This window comes from Hippoglossus hippoglossus, chromosome 12, assembly GCF_009819705.1.
Source record: "Hippoglossus hippoglossus isolate fHipHip1 chromosome 12, fHipHip1.pri, whole genome shotgun sequence".
NCBI lineage: Eukaryota > Metazoa > Chordata > Actinopteri > Pleuronectiformes > Pleuronectidae > Hippoglossus > Hippoglossus hippoglossus.
This window is the reverse complement of record NC_047162.1, coordinates 17941159-17961579: the sequence shown is the minus strand read 5'-3', so window position 1 is coordinate 17961579 and position 20421 is coordinate 17941159. Positions and strand designations below refer to the sequence as shown.

The 20421-nt window shown below is 41.2% G+C and overlaps 2 protein-coding genes across 7 annotated transcripts in view; both read left to right on the top strand.

Annotated features, from left to right (window-relative positions):
- Positions 1-20421, top strand: part of phf24 (PHD finger protein 24) — a 42638-nt gene that overhangs the window by 19075 nt on the left and 3142 nt on the right. The window contains exons 5-9 of one of the 5 annotated variants that reach the window (XR_004615546.1): positions 387-589; positions 1348-1514; positions 3275-3307; positions 4392-4469; positions 5350-5516. Coding sequence is in view for 4 of the 5 variants with exons in the window: in XM_034601276.1 (XP_034457167.1) it covers positions 387-589; positions 1348-1514; positions 3275-3307; positions 4392-4469; positions 5350-5446 (578 nt within the window). In the remaining variant the exon portion in view is untranslated. Of the gene's footprint in view, positions 1-386; positions 590-1347; positions 1554-1635; positions 2152-3274; positions 3348-3379; positions 3724-4391; positions 4470-5349; positions 5882-20421 lie in introns of those variants that run through there. The other 4 variants (XM_034601276.1, XM_034601277.1, XM_034601278.1 and 1 more) reach the window with 4 other exon arrangements.
- prkab1a (protein kinase, AMP-activated, beta 1 non-catalytic subunit, a) lies at positions 12907-19104 on the top strand. Of its 2 annotated transcripts, XM_034601281.1 has the most exons (8): positions 12907-13044; positions 14883-15065; positions 15333-15502; positions 15777-15870; positions 16300-16414; positions 16603-16736; positions 17050-17118; positions 17777-19104. In XM_034601281.1, exons 2-8 carry the CDS (start codon positions 14916-14918, stop codon positions 17852-17854), a joined length of 810 nt encoding a protein of 269 aa, XP_034457172.1. In that variant the 5' UTR covers positions 12907-13044; positions 14883-14915; the 3' UTR covers positions 17855-19104. The 2 variants fall into 2 exon arrangements, with proteins under 2 accessions (XP_034457172.1, XP_034457173.1); XM_034601282.1 differs by lacking the exons at positions 15333-15502; positions 15777-15870 and having other exon boundaries at positions 12914-13044.

Here is a 20421-nt window from a genome sequence, read left to right as displayed (position 1 = left end):
TCTCCCACCTCTGCACACATCTGTCTGCTCTATTAAACCAGTAAACCTTCAGTCCTGCATTCAGCAGCAGAAACTAAATACTTCATCATTGGAGAAGTTTGGGCAGAAACACAACCGCCTCACCAAGAGAGAAGCCTTCTGGGTTTCACTGTTTTATTCCCCAGAATTGTTTTTATTGCATTGCTCAGTCAAAGTTATTATATTTTTCGCCCTCAACCTCCTACTTCCAGCTGTGTGGTGTTATTCATGGGACCTGGACGGAGGGCAAACAGCGGGAGGGTTTCTTCCCCTTTGTAGAAAATGAGTCCCTATAAGTTAATTATATCTGAAGGACTAGTCGCCGGCTAATTGGGTCTGATGTGATGAACTGTTCCTCGGTGCCGTAGAGTCGTGCCTGGTGTCCGACGAGCTGCTGCAGTACCGCCACTTCGTGTCCAAGCAGCAGTTTGAGAAGGACCTGACGGACGAGCAGGAGGAGGAGGTCCTGGCCCAGTTTGCGTCGCTGGATCCCGAGAAGAAGGGTCACATCGAGTGGTCGGACTTCCTCTACTTTGAGTCCCTGGCGATGCTGAGGAAGTTTCGCACGGAGGTGAAGTATAACAGAATTGTTGGATTCACACTCAAGGTGTAAAGCCTCTGGCAAACTGGGTTTTATGGTTGGATTCGACTGGTTGATAGAACCACAGACACTAAACTTATATATATGATATAAGTGTCTTTCTTTTTATATAGTTACCATTACCTCCGGTGTCTATTGTGAGTTATTGTTCATACATCTAAGAATTAAGTATCAAAGTAATCATGTAATAATTATCCGTCCATCCACGAATATTCTGCAAACAGGAAATCGCAGAATGTCTGAAAACCACATACAGGGTTTGTCTCAATCCATTACTCTATATTACTTAATTAATTACTTTAATTAGATCGGCAATTTCCATGATCAGAGGTTTGAATACTTCTACTGATACTGAAAGTTGGAAGATTTTGGAGCACAGATAGATTATGTTGAGGTTGGTTTAATGAAATGACTCCACCAGTCTGAATTACTCACTTGATCTTCACATCACAATTTAAATATTGTTCTTTGTGTTCGGCGTGGGGGGGGGTGGGGGGGGGGGATTAAATCTACATTTTGGCCTGTTTGTGGCTCTGGGTTCACACGAGGTAAATCAGTGTTTGCAGATTATATCGGACAGTGCTAATGTGATTGAGAATAACAAATCCCCCCCGAAAAACACCTTTTACCAGGCCCCGAAACCACAGCAATCCAGAGCGCAAACAGGGGAATGGAGTTATTATGAGTTGCCACCTAATCTGACACACTTTTTTTGGATTTTTTAACAGAACTCAATGATGCGCCTGTTGACTGCCAAGGAGAGAGACAAAGCGCGCTCTCTGTTCCTGGGTCTGGATCTGGATAAAGACGGCTTGATCACACGAGCAGAGTGTCGCCAGGCCCAGTCGTCCTGGTTCCACAACCCCAACAAGGACTCGCAGTCCTGCAACGTGAGGTGAGAGTCCAGTAGAGCACGTGGATGGAACTAGAGTTTGACACGTCAAGACTGAGATAAGAGTTACTGGATCTTTGTACAAGTCTGACAGGAGTTTGGGGGGGGGGGAGTCAGGATCTAGGCTAACTTTAGCTAAACGAGAAAGGGTTCGGATGCTTTTAGACGGTTCAGAACTTTGCAGATGTCATGTTGAGACGAGACGATAATGCTGACATGGCAACTGTTTGAATCCATTAAACCACAGGCACTAATCAGTTTGTGTTAAATTTACATTGCTGCTTTTTTTTTTTTTTTCATACTGCAGATTTAATTATGTCTAAATTGGTGCAGCAGGAGATTAATGCTCACGATAGTTCTGGTTTATAATTAAATACTAATTGTGTTTTTTTTTTTTCTGGTACAGCCCTTTTACTTTGGCGTGACACTAACCCACACAGTGTCAGATTACATAGAATAAGAGCATCTTCACGTTGGATTTGTTTAATTACATTTTCAGATGCTTTTCATTTCAGCTCTATTTCTGTATTTTCCAAAACACATCCAGGAAACTAAATGAATTATTCATGACGCAGGTTAATAATTCATGCGATTGTTTGTTGGCATTCTCACAAAAGCACCATGTGACTCCTATATTGTGTCTGTGTCTTCTGTGTTGTTTGATTTTGAAGTGTCGTCGTCATATTACTAATGTACGCATTTAATTTGATGATGCACACGTACGTTAGTTTGAGAACTGAGAGGAAAATATAGGTCGTTTGCAGATTACATAATCAGCACATTGTCGCTGTTTTGCTTCCGAGCTGATGAAAAGGAAGATATTGTTCAAAAATCCATCAAGGGGAACAAAAAACTAATTAAAAAAAAAGCTGCATGAATAATGTTTTCAGCATAGATTTGATGTGCCAATGCTGTTTTTGCACCGGCGTGAGCATTCATCGTTTTACATCTCCTCCGGCCCGTTTGCCAGATAGAAAACCTCGTGACCCAACAGAGATCTGCAGCTCTGAATGAAAGTTTACCAAGGTTGTGCGGCACAAACCTTCTAGATTTTAATCAAGTCTTTTTGTTCGACTCGGTCTATGACGTTGATACTGAAAATACATGATGACGTCACTGCACCGTGGAACAAGACTGGAAGAGAATTTGTCTCTGCTGGAAAATGCTTAATGCACCACTGATGCAAAAAACGGCAAAAAAAAGGTGTGATGAGCGATTAAAATGCAGGTCAAATATATTCAAATGATCATTAGTCTCATTGCAAAACAAGCAAAACTTTAAAAAACAAACCCTGCTACCTGCTCCCTTCACATTAAAAGCACTACAGTAATGTGTTCTGTGCTGCCACTCAAGCCGTTAGCAGGCACTTACTGTAGCTGCCTGTCAGTTTGATGCTCTCGCTGTCGTATTATTGCTATAAATGATGATCCTGCATTACATGAATACAAGTTTAGCTTTTCCTTGGAACTCTGGAGGCCGACTCGTGCTCGGTTCAGCGGAGATCTGGTAAAGTTCCTCTACCTTGTGAATTGGCTGCAGGGAATGTGACCATGTAACGTATATATCGTCCAATTCAATACAACAGCCCTGCAACTAATAATGTGAAATACACGTACAGTACAAGTACAAGTACCTCAGGCAGGTGTGTGTGTACTGTATGTGTGCGTGCGCATGTGCTTCTAACCTCTTGTGCTGTCCAATCAATCTCCTGTGCTGTGCCATTCCATCCCTCTCACCTATCCGACATGCGGCACTCCCCACAGACTCATGGGACTCTGCTCTCCTATGAATTGTGGGTGAGTGTGACTCAGCACTGCACGGCTTGTCGTCACTTTCCTCACTTCAACACCCTCAGGCACTCTGCAAGTATCCTCAGACCAGCCCCTCCACTCAGATTGTATCTATGTGAGAGAAGAGAGAAGAGAGCGGCGTCATTACTTGAACCTTTCTTTTATAAAATACAGCAATTACACACACGTGTCCTTGAAAGGAAGCATAATGTGAGCTCTTCGTGTTATTCCAAGCTCTTGTTGTACTAAGACTCGGGCTGGCCTCTAATTAAACGCATCAAAAGAAAAGCCTTTCGTTCTCCTCGAGAGCAGCGTCTTTCTAAAAAGCCTCATCTATCAATGGGAGCGGACAAGAGGCTGTGAGTCCATGAATCAGCCCGACACATAAACGACTAGAACGCAGCCTCATTCTCGCCGATGGAGAAAAGCAAATAAACCTCAGCTGATGCAGGAATCTCTCGCTGCCTGTGGTGGCTGAGTTGCACACAGGCTGCAGGGTGAACAGAGCTAGGTTTGAGAGAGAGAAATGGAAAAGAGAGCGTAGTGATAAGGTGATTGGCTGATTGATCAAACATTTATTCATCATGTCAAACCATCAAACATCAGGCTTCTCTGTGTTTTACCACATAGTGAGATTATAATTAGTCACTTTTTTGTTTTCGACTGTTTGGACCAAACACGTATTCTGAAGATCACAAGCTGTTAAGGGCATTTCTCACATTTCATACACTACAGACCAAATAATAATGGAGTTTTGAGTTGTTATTCTTTTATTTTATTTTCGTTTTTGCAGAATAAAAAATGGTTTTGATGGAGATTTATGAATTTTACACATTTCTTGGCTTCTGTGAAAACTGTACGTACGTGTGAGAGATTTTATAGATTTATTTATCATACATTCACACTTTTCAGTAGCATTTCATAACGGTAATTTATTAACTATTTGGTATATGCTTTAAGTTTTATTATAGGGCTTACAGATGTGAACAGAAAAATGTCCTGACTGCGTTTGAAGTCAAATAGATGTCCTCATCGTTTTCGCTAACTCTCACTTTCTCTGTCTGTTTTTGTTCTTTGTCCGTTGGTGCAGTATCAGTCAGGTCGGCCCCATGTGTGAGAGCAGTCCAGGCAGCTCTGGCAGCGAGAGGAGCAAGACTGGTGACAGCAGGTTTGTCCTTTTATTTTTTATTTTTAGTGTGAGTCTGTGAATATCAGTTGGATGAAGCTCTTTTTCTCTCGAGGTCTTATACACGTGGAACAAAGCCTGCAGGACCCAGAAGTGCAGCAGGGTTGACGATGACCTTCCATGACCTCCCACTCGCTTCATAAATGTCGTCAGGCATCAGAGATAAATCCCTGTTTGGCATTTCATGAAATTTTAAGAGATTTCTTCTTCCTGCCCCATTATTACATTTCTGAAATAATCAGAGCTAATGCTCCGGCACTTCTGGAACATCCCGACAGGGCACGACAATTACACAGAGCTACACAAGAGAGTCGTATTGGGCGGATTGCTACTCAGCAGAACACGCTCACACAGAGATCTGACAAACAAACTGAATCTTCAAAGTGCCATTAGGCAAATTGCAGCAGCACAGATACTGATGATAATATTATCAAATGATTCTTTGCTGCATGATTATCGTGGGGTTCTGTTAGATGGAAGAAGCTGCAGGGGAACGTGCCTGCACTGTGGTGACCATGACACTGAGGCGCAAGATATGAGGATCAGAATTACAGTTTTGTGTTCGGCCAGGAAATAAACAGTATAATTGGATTATATAATAATAATAGAATGACACTCGGTCCGCTTATTAAACCACATTTAAATTCACTGGATCCATATTTTGATTTGAATCTGCACCAAAATGCTTGATTTAAAAAAAGAATGTCAAGATCCACAAATTATTCACTAAGTTATCGACAATCAATCAATATTCCTCTAGTTCATGTGTTTCAGTGACGCCTGCCTTTGTCCAAACTCCTTATTTTGTGACAGATTGAAAAGAAGCTGTGATTTCTGTCTAAATGAAACCTCTCTCTAACAGGCCGGTGACCTGGGCTGACTTTTTAAAGGAGAGTGCCATCTACATTTTGGCTGCACGCCCCAATAGCTCCGCCATGCACATCCATCTGCCTCTATAGTCCAGGACGCTCCACGGCACCCGAGCAGAGAGCGGGAGGGAGGGAGGGAGGGAGAGATGGAGAGATGGAGGCTGCGCCCTGTCGCCTACAGACGAGCGGAGGAAGACGAGGCCACGAGGAAACGCAACCGGATGAAGCACCGAGAGAGACAGCACATCAAGTCATCAACAGAAACCTCTCCTCTTCTGCGTCACCTCGATCCGCAAACACTGACTACACACACCGATGCCGACAGACACACCGACGACACGAGTGACAGCAGCTGTCACGGGTTCCAACTCCAAAACCTGACGGCTTACAAAACAAACAAAACAAACCCCACACGAGAGAGAGAGAGAGAGAGACACACACACGACTAGTCCGTCAGTTAGTCAGTGATATTTCTGACACTCTACACACAATCAGACGAGCTCTCAGTTTGCTCACACTCTTCTTTTAAAAACGACAATTACTGCAGCACTCCACGGCCATCACGCTGATAACAAAGCTCTCCACGCAGGTACATTCATTTGACAGGCTGTGCCTCTTTCAAGTGTCCAATCCCGTGGGCCTCATCAGGTCCTAATAATAACTCCATGCTCCAGTGATGGGATCGAGCTATTCACCGTCAAAATTGTTAATCACGCTACACAGAGGCGCATGCAAATTCATGACTGGTACCGTTTAAAAAAATGGATTCACTTTTGGGAGTAGATTCACCCTGCGGCTGCGATTATCAGCACATGTACCAACCAGGAATGACAGCTACCCGCATACATATATCAGAACTGCTATAAATTATTATTATGCATTAAAATTACATATTTATTCCTGTATCCTCTGGTGTACCCTCTGTTTCCCCCCAGTTTCCTCCAAGGATCTGTGTTCTCCTGACATGTGAGACAGAACGGGAACCAGACCAGTAAACGACCTGTATATACTTATAGTACTTTTTGTCCTGTTGCTCTCTCCGAGCGGAACTTTGGCAAAGTGGAAACATCCGCTATCCGGTTCTATGGTGTCGATATTTGCACAGTTGGGAATGAGATGCAGTCGGACTTCTGTATTGAAAGGCCGAAAGAAAAACGGGAGATCCGGTGCAAACATTTGTCTTTTGTTAATATGCAGACGCACTATTTAAACTTCGTATTTAAGGCGTGGTGGGAATTCTATAATGTTACAAGTTATACGACAATTTAAATGCACATGAAAATGCCCCTAGAATCACTAGAAACTTATTGAATAGAGCTCATGTAGTGTTTATGCCATGTGAAGGAGGTTCGATGCCAGGTCCGGTGAAGAAAGAACGGCGATGACGTGAATGTTGATGGTCTGAGGAATTTGTCACAGTGCTGAAATAAATGCATGGCATTTACTCTCCTTCTTCAAACTTGGGTTTGTGTCTTTTTGTCCTTGTTTGTCTTCATGATCAAAGATATACAATGAACACGATTAAATGTTCACTATGGGAATGGATGCTACGGTTAAAATGAATACCACAGAATTACATGTTTTACTTTACATTACAATATGTAACAATACAGTAAAATGCATGTTATATAAAAGTATTTCACACAGATTAAAGGAACAAACATCAACATGTGAGTTACACAAATAAATCAATTCCCTTACATCATTTTCCACACACATATTAACAAGATTATACATTTGTCTGTTTGCTTTAAAGCAAAAGATTGAACTTTCTATGTCGACTAGAGCTAACAAGTGGTTGCTAATCATTGTTGTCATATTGACAAGTCTGTTAATTATCCTGTTTTAAATCTTTTAACCATACTATATGAATGCGTACAGTATAGCTTTAGCTTCAGTCTTTAGCTTTGCATTCGAGCCCATATATTTAAGACTATTACTTGTTTAAAAGTTTTATAAAGTCAGTCGGGGACAGCATTTTAACAATCTTACAGAACTTTGATCATTTGCTCTCTTTTGCAAGCGAAAGGCTTCATTTCAGCCCAAGATATAAACTCTCACCGGCTGGAAATGAGCTTTGTCTTTAGGAATAACTGTGAAATGCGAGAGTGATAAAACAGCCACATTTGTCACCATAATGACACTGACACGCATTAAAAAACAGGCTTTCTACACCTGTTTCACTTCAGCCTGCTGCCTCGACTGGATTGCCCTTTACATTGACTTCCAAAACATAGCATGGCACAAATAGATTCCACACAGTGCAAAGTACTCTCCCTGACAACCTCACCCACGCAGTCTCAGATACACGTTATGAATGTCAAGAGGATCACAGCGCAGGGAGCGTGAAAAGTGGTAATGATGGAGCAGATAGGAGCTGAGTGTCTTATCAAGAGGAGACGAGCTGGGTTCTTGAAGCCTCGTGGACACTCGATCGCTCACCTGACAGTCTCTTGTATTACCAAGAGGTCACCTTCTCACCTTCTCACCTTCTCGTCTCACAGAAAGTCTGGTACGAACGGTGCTCTGCCTCCAAGCTCGAGCTTTAAAATAAGAAATTGGGGACGACAGAGACAAGTGAAACCCTCTTTGTTGCACATTTATCCGTCAGAACAAAGAGAGGACGGGGAGAAGTCCAGCAGCAGAAGGTCACACAGAGAGAATGGGAGCGAGAGGAGGATACGTGCAGTCGAAAAAGAGAGAGCGAGAGAGAGAGAGAGAGACTAAACAGAAATAATGAGAGTGTGGAGGAGAGAAATAGTTTAGCCGAGGATTTTATGTAATTGTTTCGTAACAGAAATCAATGATGATGTTCTCGACCGGGCTAATTACCACATTAAACGCCGAGTCAAATGTGAAACTGGAGCGCTGGATGGAATCTGAGGTTATCCCTCCCTCTCAAACAGCCTCGCAGACGATTGGGGGCTAATGAGAGAGATTGTTTTAAGCCCTGTGAGTCTTCTCTCCCTCTCAAACAAAGGCCTGGTACACTTTGCAGGGTTGAAAGACAATAAAAGAAACAGGCGTGCCAGGTATGAAAACTGCAACACTTGAAGCAGTGAAAGGCATAAAAATGTCTCTGCGTCTCCAGTTTGCCTTCATCTGTTTCTTTTTATAGCAGCTTTTGTACAAATTGACACAAAGCGATGAGTGATAAAAGCGGAAGAAGTCCATAAATAAATTAGAAAGTGCGTGTCACAATCTCCAGCCTTCCTCCCCTCTCCCCCCCACTAGGCCTGCCTCCTTCCATCCTGTGGTTTTCCATCACCTACACCTGTAAGCCCCTGTGTTCCTCAGTTCTTCTGCCGTGTCAGTGCATCGTGATGGAGTAATATACAATATTTCTACAGGCTCTGGTTGACTGAACAAATATTGACAACATGCACCAGAGGATTTTATCTTTTTTGTCCTCTCTTAAAGAAAGGAACAAATCTGCCATGTGGTCAGGGCACCTTTAACTTATTGTTGTTTTTGCTTTGTTGACATTAAGAAGAATACTAAACTTCTCCTTTAAAGATATGAAATGTAACAATTCTTCATTAAAATGTCTAGAAACGTAGCGTCCAAAGTTAAATATTTCATGATTAATCCAAGTTCATTTAATACCGTTAGAAGTTTTACATGCTCTAATGTCCATTGCTGCAGCACATCTCTTCAGCCTCTGTCTGAAAGACTTGGTTTTAGCTCCTGTCTCTTTTTGCTTGACGGCACACGTTGATGTGCCGGACAACAGTTTTCATTTAGTGTTTGACAAAGGAATAATTACATGAACCCAAGAGTTAAGTGAGTCTATGCGCTGATTGGAGCCTGAAGGCGTGTCAAGGCAACAGGAGAGAGTTTGTGAGTCGTCACCTCCCCGTGCGTCACCCAGAGGAGTATAAAGGTTATGTGTCTTCTCCTGCAGAGAGTGTATCAGGGCCCAGCGGCTCGCTGAGGTGCAGTAGGGGGGGGGCATCCTGCTGTTAGGTGTGAAGGCTTCACTCAGCAGGGAGGAGTAACGGTAAATAAGAGCGGCAGAGGGGTCACGGCTCTGGGGAAGCGGTGCCAGAACACTGCCGCGGTAAAATGTCAGCACATCAGTCACATCCCAGAGTTCATCAGCGGGTTTGTGAGCCAACACAGGATTTCTGATGAGACTAAGAGAGAGAGAGAGAGAGAGAGATTTTCAGATTCAGGCCTTTTAGAAAGATTTTCTATCAAAGCTGGCTTTCAAGTCGTAAATCTTGTAAAAGTCAATGTCTTCAGTTCAGAGAGCTAAATATTTAATTAAAGTATTAATTCTCTTGAAGCATTATATCTTCGATCGTGTATGTTTTATATGAAGGAAGGTGAGAGGTCTAATCACAGGGAATAAAATGATCTGCCTGAGGAATATAGGTCAGCTGACTCAGCAATTTCTTAAGCTCCCTCTTAAGATTTATCGGAGAGGCTGATTTTATTAGAATTTTCTTTTAACACTTCTATCACCTCTGCCAAGGAGAGTACATTTTAGTCTGCAATTTGTTGTTTGTTTGTTGGATTATGCAAAAACTACCGGACGACATAACTATGTGGAAGGATGCGATATGGGTCAGGACAGAGATGGTTAAATTTGGTGCAGCCTAAAAATAATATCATATCAAGTGGACTGATATTTATGAGTTTGTACAATTCGGTGTGGCTTGATTGAAATTAAGACGACTGTTGGGCGTTGAAGGAGGAACGTGCTCAAAGTAACTATTGTTTAATTATATTAATTCTAATGTAAAAAAAAAAAGGATTTGAGAAGTCGTTAAATGTTCCAACATCCAGCTTCACGCGCCACCGCCTGGGTCCTCGCTCATTGCCGTTTGCTTGTCCACACATCAAAACTAACGACATGCCACATACCATCTGAACCCCCTCCCCATCCGATCCATTTTTAGATCCACCTCCGCACGATCGAAGAAAAAGACGCATCACATCCCACCTCCACCAGCCAGGCCAACGTTTTCCTTGGAGCCCACTCAGCCAATTACAGCAGTCTGGTTCCGAGAAAGTCCTCTAACGTGCTAAAAGAAATGCATATACATTCCTGATGGACACAATACAAGTCTTATTATTCATCAGCAATATTAGTTGGTTTAAACGATGAATAGCCTAGATACCGTGACTTAAATCTCAGTAATTGAATGCCTGGTGTGGACCGACATCGTGTCTGCAATCAGCTGTGAACATGCCTGTAATTTGAGGCTGCTGTGTCATTTGTAGATAATAGGGCCTTGTGAAATCCAACCCCCCCCCCCCTCCCATCTGTTCACACATCTCTGCTGGATCCCTGTCTTTTTTTACCTAGCTCCTCATTACGTGCCAAAGCCTTGAGCATGTGCTGCCCCCTGCGTCTGGAGGATGTTGTTGGAGTGTTGTTTGTGGGTGAACATCATTATTTATCTTAACTCTGTGTCGAGGTCTGAGGAAAAGGGGGCGGTGGTGGTGGGGGGACGACAGCAAGATGAAAAGATGCTTTTTCAGTGTTTGATGCAGCTCCATACGACTCCGCTCACTGAGATACTGTAACAGAAGGTGCTGAGCCTGATGGTAGGAGATCAAATTAGCCTAATTAAGGCAATGATGATAATAATGGGTAAGAGAAAAAAAGTCAGAAACATGAACACTTGAAAATACATCAGTGTAAGAACGACATAAAATGACAGAAATCATCTTTTTTAAATGATTTAACGTGCACTTTGACTTTTTAGCTTGGCTCATGTCCCATCTGCTAACCTGGAGGAGGCAGGCTTGATTGCAGAGGCCTAACATTGTGCATTGTGATGTATTTGTGTGTCTTATTGACAAAGCCGAACGGGAACAGTGCCACCGTTCAAGTTATTTATTACACCTGCTCTTTGCCAGCTGTTCCACATTAAAAAAACAGCAGCTGCAGGTATTGACAGGGGCACAGCAGCGCTGCTCAGGGCAACGGGGACCACAGGTGATGAAGTATGGAGCCGTCGGAGGATCGGCTTGTGCTGCCTTGCATAGGAATTAAAGATGTATTGTTGCATGATGTCACCTCTGTAGATATTTGAGGTGCTATTTAACTTCAGGAAAGAAGTGTGGCCTCATCAGGGAGTTTTGCAGCCTCCATAGTTCAAGGGCTGAAACCTTGAGACTTTATTTCGATCGAATGCCAAGTTGCCTCTGTATTAGTGGCACAGATCATTGTCCTGGCTCGAATTTATTCTTTGCATTTAAGATAATAGAACCAGGAAGTGAAAAAATATCAATAATAATCGAAGCATAATTTTCATTGATAGCAACATGAACCTATATAATGTGTGGAGATATAACACATAATTCATCTACCTCAGATTTGTGAGATGCTGTTTGGAAACATTTCTATCTTGATGAAATGTTTGGCCAAATCATTGAGCCCTAACTGATATATATATATATATATATATATATATATATATATATGATATATGATATATGATATATGATATGATATGATATGATATATATATATATATACCTGGGCTTGCACCTTTCCTTTTCTGTCAGGGCTCCCACTCCCTGAGGAGATGTAAAACTACTTATCCTCTTTTAAATCTCTCCTAAAGACATATTTTTAGAAGTGTGCTCTTACCGACTATTTAAAAAAAAAATCAATTTACAAGGATTCATCTTGTTTCATCTTGCACTTTTATACATACCTTAGTGAAACCTCAGGAACTCGTTTGCAGCTTTCTCACAATGCAGGTCATCCGTTGCTGGTCTCTCTCTCTCCTCCCCTCTCTCTCTCTTCTCTCCCCTCTTTTTCCCTTTCACCTCTCCTCGCTTCCCCATTTCTCACTCCGCTCCCAGAGGCAGATGGCCGCCCACACTCAGTCTGGTTCTGCTCGAGGTTTCTTCCAGTTAATGAGGGAGTTCTTTCTCTCTCCACACAGTCGCCAAAGTGCTGCTCAACTGTTGGGTTTCTCTATAAATCTTAAGATCTCGACCTGATTATGTTATGATTTGGTGCTTAAAATTGAACTGAATTGAATACCTTTTATTTCATTCACTCTTTTTTTTTTTGTGAAGCACTTTGTAACCTTGTTTAAGTGCTATAAGAATAAAGTTATTATTATATTTCACTCTCTTCTAATCTGTAACACCGTTGTCTGGGTCTGTGCTGTAATGTCGTGTGACCTTCACTATTGTTTGCCTTCAACTTTTCATTTCTAACGTGTAAAGCGCCTTGTAAGTGTTTTTTAAACGTGCTATAGAAAGTTCATTATCCATGCACATCAGAATTTCACATTTGCAGCAAACATACACTGGAAATAAAGACTCACTTGCTTGATTTCCATCCTGCACATAGTCATAGCACTTGATCCAGGCTTCCCTCTAGTGTTTACTACTTACAATTACATCTGCTATTTGCTACAAAATGTAAAAAAAATATGACTGAGATCATAAAATACTGCAGTAAACTAACTGCTTGTGTGATACTAAGTGGGTCTGTATTAGTAAAAGACTGCAGGTTTATTATATCCAGCTGTTGATGAGGCCTGGTCCTTCTTTGATCTACTGCGCACGCGCACGAGGAGGAGGAGGAGGAGTGGGGGGGGCGGGTTTGTTTTTGTGTGACGGAACCAAATGTTTTGTTTCTGTGTTCCGGTGGAAAAAAAAAAAATGGCTTCGAGGAGCTAACACGGAAAGTTCCCAGGATAAACTCCGCTCAGGTAAAAAAACAAACCACCAAACCACTGTATCCACCGCCTCTGTGTTTTAAATCTTTAATGGCTGCTACTTCCTTTGTAGCAGCTAGCAGCTTTAGCTCTGCGTTAGCCGATGCTAGCTGCTGGCTAACGTTAGCTTCCGGTGGGTTAAAACCCCCTCGTTACATCCCACTGACCGACGCTGAACCTCCTGATATCCAGCGGATGTCGTGCAGACGAATCCAGCTGTGGTTTCATTTTGAGTTTATTTCACGTCTGTCATGGTTTTTAAGAAGGAGCTAATGTCCGTTAGCCCCTTTTTTTTAGCAGGTTAGCATCCTGCAGGGGGGCTAGCATCAGTTGGCACCCTCATTTAGCATTCCTGGAGAACCACAACACATGCTGCATTGTTTTGTATTTGTTTCATGATAACTACAATAATAACAATAACTTGTTTTATAGTTTATCACGACTCTTTAGTATTGTCCTGTAACAGTTGGTGTAGTAGAAGCAAAACCCTGACAAATGACAAATCATGTTAAATTACCCAAATGATTTTTAAATGGGATGTTGAATTAAACTCTTTTTGTGATCACACGTTTACAGAAAAAAATAACAGATCTTTTTTATAACAATAATAAGAGTTAACTTTACTTGTGTAGCACATTTTTAAAACAGAGTTTACGAAGTGCTTTGACCGCAAAGCAAGGAAAGGAGGCCAGACGTCCACGTTCAAGTTAAATGAATAAATACAGTAGCAGCTGTGTCACTTGAAAAACTTGTAAAAGCAGTAAAATGACGATAAATAAATGAGATGGTGGAAAGAAAACGATTAAAAACACGACAACGCATGAAAACAAGTCTATAAAAATGGGTTTTAAGAAGTGATTACAAAGAAGCCGCTGAGTCTGCAAGCCTTATGTTTATGATTATGATTCTCTAAAAAATAATATATATATAAATAATATAAACCTTCAGATTCAGACAGTGAACCAATACAAACCTTTCTGTACCAGAATCATCTGATGCTTTTAAACAGTATATTTTACAATTTAAAAAGACTGGTTTCCTGGTCACCTCTAGTAGCAGTCCAGAGTTGGGCTGCCTATTGGTTTCAGTTGATTTCACACTGGTATGCAACTTAATGAGCACCTTGCAATAGATAATCCATTTCTGTAAATGCCAAGGTCACGCAATGAATAACTTACTTGTGCTGCTGACACTGCTGGGTCCTCACTGCATTGCTATTATGCAGCAGCAGCATTTTACAAGTCAATTAATGTAAGCCGATAAATGCGTTGATTATAATAAATGTCCTATGTTACCAAGGTTTCTCGTCCAAGCAAATATTTATTAGAAGGTGCATGGACCCCACCAAACATTGGCTTTTAAAAGAGATTAATTGTTATATTGAAATAGATTAGTTGAGCATAACATATCAATATGATTAAACACTGCAGATTGCCAAGTGGCATGTGGAAAATTACTCACCGTTCCCTTGGCTGTAGGGATTACATATATATATATATATATATATATAAATATACACTGTGTAAAGAACAGATATCTTTCTTTCAGATGAATACAGCATAGTAATACATTTAGTAAATGAGTACAAGTCTATCAAACATTCCCACAGGAGTCTGACACACTGCTGCTTGTAATTCGTAAGGCCACACGTCAGTTAGCTTAACTACTCTAGGTAAGAAATTTTGTGCCCGAGGTGTAAAAAATCTTTCTCGTTTGAGCGATGATGTCTTTCATTCCAGCGCTGACTTGTCAATGATTAGTGACTTTATTTGAAAAATATGTCACGTATTCTTCCGTCTGAGTTTGTCGGCTTTTAAAACTCCTGTTCGCAGTGACCCTGCATCGGCCAACAAGAAGACAAAGCCATGGGGAATACGAGCAGTGAGAGGGCTGCGCTGGGCCAGGGGGAGAAGGCTCAGCGGAGGGACAGCAGAGGTACGAAGGAGGGCGACAGGCCCAAAATCCTGATGGACAGCCCTGAAGATGCAGATATTTTCCACGCTGAAGATATGAAAGTAAGTCACGCCGGTGTATCAGACGCACGTTTTCTGCTGCTGACGTGATCGTTTGGTACTTGAGGAATCTCAAACTACAACTCTTAACAAGATCCATTCAGTTTCTGTTTTAAATCAGCACCAGCGACCAGCATTTTTGTGTTTTTAATTGTCGAGCAGTACAGCTCACATAGGTGCACACCACTTGTGTAGGCTGCAGTGCAGGATCTGCACTAATGGGGAAAGTATAAACCGGCCTTAATGGGGGTTTTGTGATTGATATTTCAGGCTCCGTTACAGAAAGAGGAGTTTCTTGCGTGGCAGCAAGATTTAGAAGCTGAAGACAAAGGGCCAACTTTAGACAGACCAACAGTCTTTCGCTGGACTGGAGATGGCAAAGAGGTCTACCTCTCTGGCTCCTTTAACAACTGGGTCAACAAGATACCACTTATTAGAAGGTGAGGGTTTACTTTCGTACCCCTCGTTCATAGATGTTTGATAAGATATGGTTTACCGTTCTTCATTGACGCTCGCAAACAATCAAAGAGCATTGCTTAGAGTGTCGTCCATGAAACAGCGGATTCTTTTATTGGAATGATGTTCCATTATTATTTAAATAAATTTTACTTAATTCGAGGGAAAACTTATTGTTTGTGAGGATGAAGATTCAAAGAGACGTTACTCTGTCCACTCACCTCTTTACCAAATGTTCTCCCCTGTCTTCTATCAAAGTCAAAACACCTTTGTGGCCATTGTCGATCTGCCTGAGGGGGAGCATCAGTACAAGTTTTATGTAGACGGTCAGTGGACCCACGACCCAACTGAGGTCAGTGATTATACTCATTATCATACACTCGTTTTAATAAACAAGCTTTATAGACGCTTTCTTTATGTGGCTGCTTTCTACCTGGACATTTCCACTTTATCTTCCTGTCTTTTTTACCATCAGCATGTTTAAATTAATGTGTTGAAGGATTGTTTGCATGGTTGCATCTTTACCAGTACTGCATCCTGCATTTAATTTTTGACTGCAACCAATTATTTGAGTGAGACCTATGATCCAGTTTAAATACAAGAATCCGAATCTCTCTGCTGCAAGGAAATACAGTTTCAAATCAAATGAAAAATACCACACATCATGTAAACTTGGCAAAATTGTGAACAATTTGATATCTTGCACATTCAATTATCTTACACTTACACTTTGTCTGGATCCTTTTGAGCTTCATTTGTGAATCTGTTGTTTTCCTCACAGCCGGTTGTAACCAGCCAGCTCGGCACAGTCAACAACATCATCCAGGTGAAGAAGACCGACTTTGAGGTGTTTGACGCTCTGATGGTGGACTCGCAGAAATGTTCTGACATGTCAGGTGAGTGCTGCCAGCCGCTGTCTGTGTCTGCTCTGTTTAGACTCGCTGATGCAGAGTACAGGTTTGTCGAAATGGGCATGAAAAGCTGTACAAAAAGGTTCTGTGTATTCTTCTATTCGGACACTGTACACCCACTGCAAGTTGGACCATATCGCCCTAGCTCTGCTCTCCTTCCCTTCCTCAATCAGACCTCTCCAGCTCTCCTCCCGGACCATATCATCAGGACGCCTATGTTCCCAAACAGGAAGAGAAGTTTAAGTCTCCGCCCATTCTGCCTCCACACTTACTCCAGGTCATCCTCAACAAAGACACTGGGATTTCTGTGAGTAGCTGAGATCAATAAAATTATTTACATCGTGGATTTTCTGGAAACTGAACTGAAAACAAATAAAAGTCCAAATATTGCAATTTAATGGAAAAATTGGATCATTGGACTTCATTTGTTGTTTCATTACAGCATTAAAACATAATATAAAACAACATAAAAAAGGAGTGGAATTAAACAGCAAGTACCAGATAAAACACACGTTAAAATGAGACACAGAATATAGAAAATAACCAATTGAAAGATAAATCACGTCTGTTTTTTTAAATTCTTCATTTTTCACGTGTTTCTCTTCATATTTCTCTTTCAGTGTGACCCTGCTTTACTCCCAGAACCCAACCATGTCATGCTCAACCACCTCTATGCGCTGTCCATTAAGGTAAGGTCTCAAGGTGACAGGAAGATCTATTAGCATTTTAATAGAGTAAGCGTGTGATGATAACAAATTCCTATCAGGGGAGTTCAAGGGCAGATGATTCCAACAATTTGACAGAGGAAAAACAGACTAGAAGTGTGTGGTAAGTTATGAATAAATACAGACAGCAGTGTCAGAACAAATGGGGGGGGGGGGGGGGGGGACCCATCAATTTCAAGTATCAAATCATCACAAATCATCCGAGGTTTATCTGCTGGTGCGGTTTTCCCGGCTCAAATAAAAGTAGGCGGCTTCCAAAGTCACCAAATTGTGTTTCATACAAAATGTCCACTTTGTGTTTCCCTGCAGTGTTTTAGTGATGAGCTGCAGGGAGGTGATAGTGTCACACCACAACAAAAACAAACACGGTCTCTTTCTATGAACGTCAGAGCAGTAACATAGTGGTGGTAGACATCTCATTTCCTGACCGTTGATGGGGATTAGTGGGCAGAGAGTCGTTGAGTTAGTGGGCGGCCCTCCCACTAATCTCTGTGGTTTATATGTATCGCTATGCGGCACATGGTAGAAACGATATCGTTGTGCTGCTGTGTAGCTGTCAGCACGAATTCCATTGATTTCGAAAGAGTCTGTAATCGTACTTCCATTATCTTCCCTCTCACAGGATGGGGTGATGGTGCTCAGTGGGACGCATCGCTACAAGAAGAAGTACGTCACCACCTTACTCTACAAGCCCATCTGAGTGGAGATGTTTTTACTTCTATCCCAGTGGGTTAACTGTACACTGAGTTTACAAAATATTAGCTCCACCTGCTTTTTCCCATGAAACAGGGAGAACGAGTGAATCCAGGCTCTTATCAGTCCTGAGTTTCACCTGATAGGTCTTCATTCTGGTTTGAAGAAGTGAGAAGAAAACAAGGAATACAGCTTCATTTTTAAAATCAAATTTGAATTTTCAGTAAAATCAGGATCGTTGTTTTATTTTTACATGAGAATGCCCTGAAAACAATGAATTAACAAAAACAAGATGAAATAATACGTTGGACAAACGACATGTCAACAGATTAATGCACAAAGCATTAAGTTAAATGATGACAATACTTTATCCTTGAATCTTAAACACAGCTCGGAGATTATATATTGTACACTCACTGTAAACCCAGCTGTTGTACACATCTGTCCAGGATGACCAATGGCACTCAGTTACTCCAATCCTCCATAATCTGCCTTTACTTGTTCACTGACTGCCCTCTGTAGTAACTGTGCTTTGTAGACCTAGAGAGGCATTAACAATGAGGTAGGACACGAAGAACATGTCTATGTTTGAAGCAGACATGAATACAATGAGGAGAATGGGTAACGCGATGGAAATCCCTCAGCTTCATGAGGCTGCCGCCGTCTTTCCTCTATAATGGTGGAACAATCAAGAATGTGAATGTTATAATGTTAAAAGATGCACTGCAGTAGTTCTCCACTGTTTCCTTCATGCCTGTTTATCTTGAAATAGTTTTATTTGGTATGATCACAGAGCACACAGTAGATATTTTTGTATTATTTGTGAAGTATTCAGTTGTATATATTATTTTTTACCTTGGTTGATGATGTCATCTTAATATAGTTGCAGTGTTGTGGTCCGTTGCCATTTCAGTCAAGTGTCCGAGCACATTGCTAGTTTGGACCAAGACGACGTAGTTGAGACCAAAACCAGAGCAAATTATTATGTTATCATGAATTAACTTGTTCTAAACTTTAAAATAACTGCACTACGATAGTAAACATTTATTTTTGTGTAGAATGTACACACAGTGTATGTATCCTGATCAGGTACAAGGTTCACACTTATGGCACGACAATGTATCGGAAGAATAATACATACATTACTATAATGTATAATACTAATGCGTACACATACATTTTGATCATCTTTGCAGTTTTGACGCACTGATATACCACTGATATCCTCCTTAATTTACACAGTGTAAATACAGTGCGCTAATTCAGTTCAGAGTTAAACGCAATGACTGTGTATACAAATGGATGACGCGTCTCCACTTCCTTCTGTTTTGCAGAGAAACACTTGAACATACATTTTGTAAAATAATTGAAACCATCTTTAAGAAAAACATATTGAGCATGCACATTGACTTTTTAGTCTAGGTGCAGTTTATGACCTATACTGCATCCAGCCACCAGGGGGTAACCAAGACAGTTTGGTGCCACTTAGGGAAAGGTGTCAAGTCGTCCATCTTTATTTACAGTCGATGGTCACACCATGTAGTTTATCTCTGCCCTCAGTCAATATGGCATCATCTTTATTTTGACACTATTTAGTTGCAAAACCAGTTTCTATAAAGTGAGAGTTGAGATGAAGAGTTAAAGTAAATGGAAAAGATGATAAATGGAAACACATCATTGTGACCAAGTGACGGACGTTGGCTTGAAGAACCACAAAACTGACAAAGGGAACGGCTCAGGATCGTGTGCGATTTAAAATGCGATTTGATCGGCTGGTGTTAAAAAAGTTGAGCTTATCTCGACACACAGCTCAAACACAGTGACACAACAAAACCACAACGCAGTTTGGCAACGCACTCGCCACAGTCCAAGCGATCAGGAAACATTTCTGTTGAAGCCTCGTATGTGTGAGAGCTGCGTTACTGAGGAGTTGCTGTCAACATGTTTGTATTGTTAATGATTTGAAGGACTGAAATTATGACTTGAAAGAATCAGAATCAGAATCCACATGGTGATGATTTATTGATGAGAAGATGCTCGACATTCAGATAAATTGCTGTGTCATTAAATGAAATGTGTTGTTGAGCCTTTGAATCGTGCTGGTGCGTGCACATTTTCCATTTTGAGAGATATTTGTATTAAAGATCCTGTTACAGTTCAAATCCGTGTGCAGTTTGAGTCATGTGTGTTGTCAGCTTCAATCAAAACACTGTTTATTTGTAAAAGGTGATGAGTTGTTTCAACTAATCTCTGATGAACCAGACAGCGGCTTCTGAAATGTTTAAAACATGAAATTGACAAACAGCCTCAGACTACAAGAGAGAGTTGGAAGAAAAGTGGGAGAAATGAGCTTTACTCAGAAAGACTGAGGAGAGGACTCATGGAATTAGTGATGAAAACAGAGAATGGAGTGACTGAAGGAGGTGCAGCAACCAAACCATTGATTTATTTCTTTGCTTTATATGATTGTATAAAAGTTGAAAATATAAAAACCTTTTTATCTGAAAAGGAAAAAGAAAAGAAACAGAGTAACGCAGCTTTTTTTAATGACTTCACTCACGATTAAGTGGAATA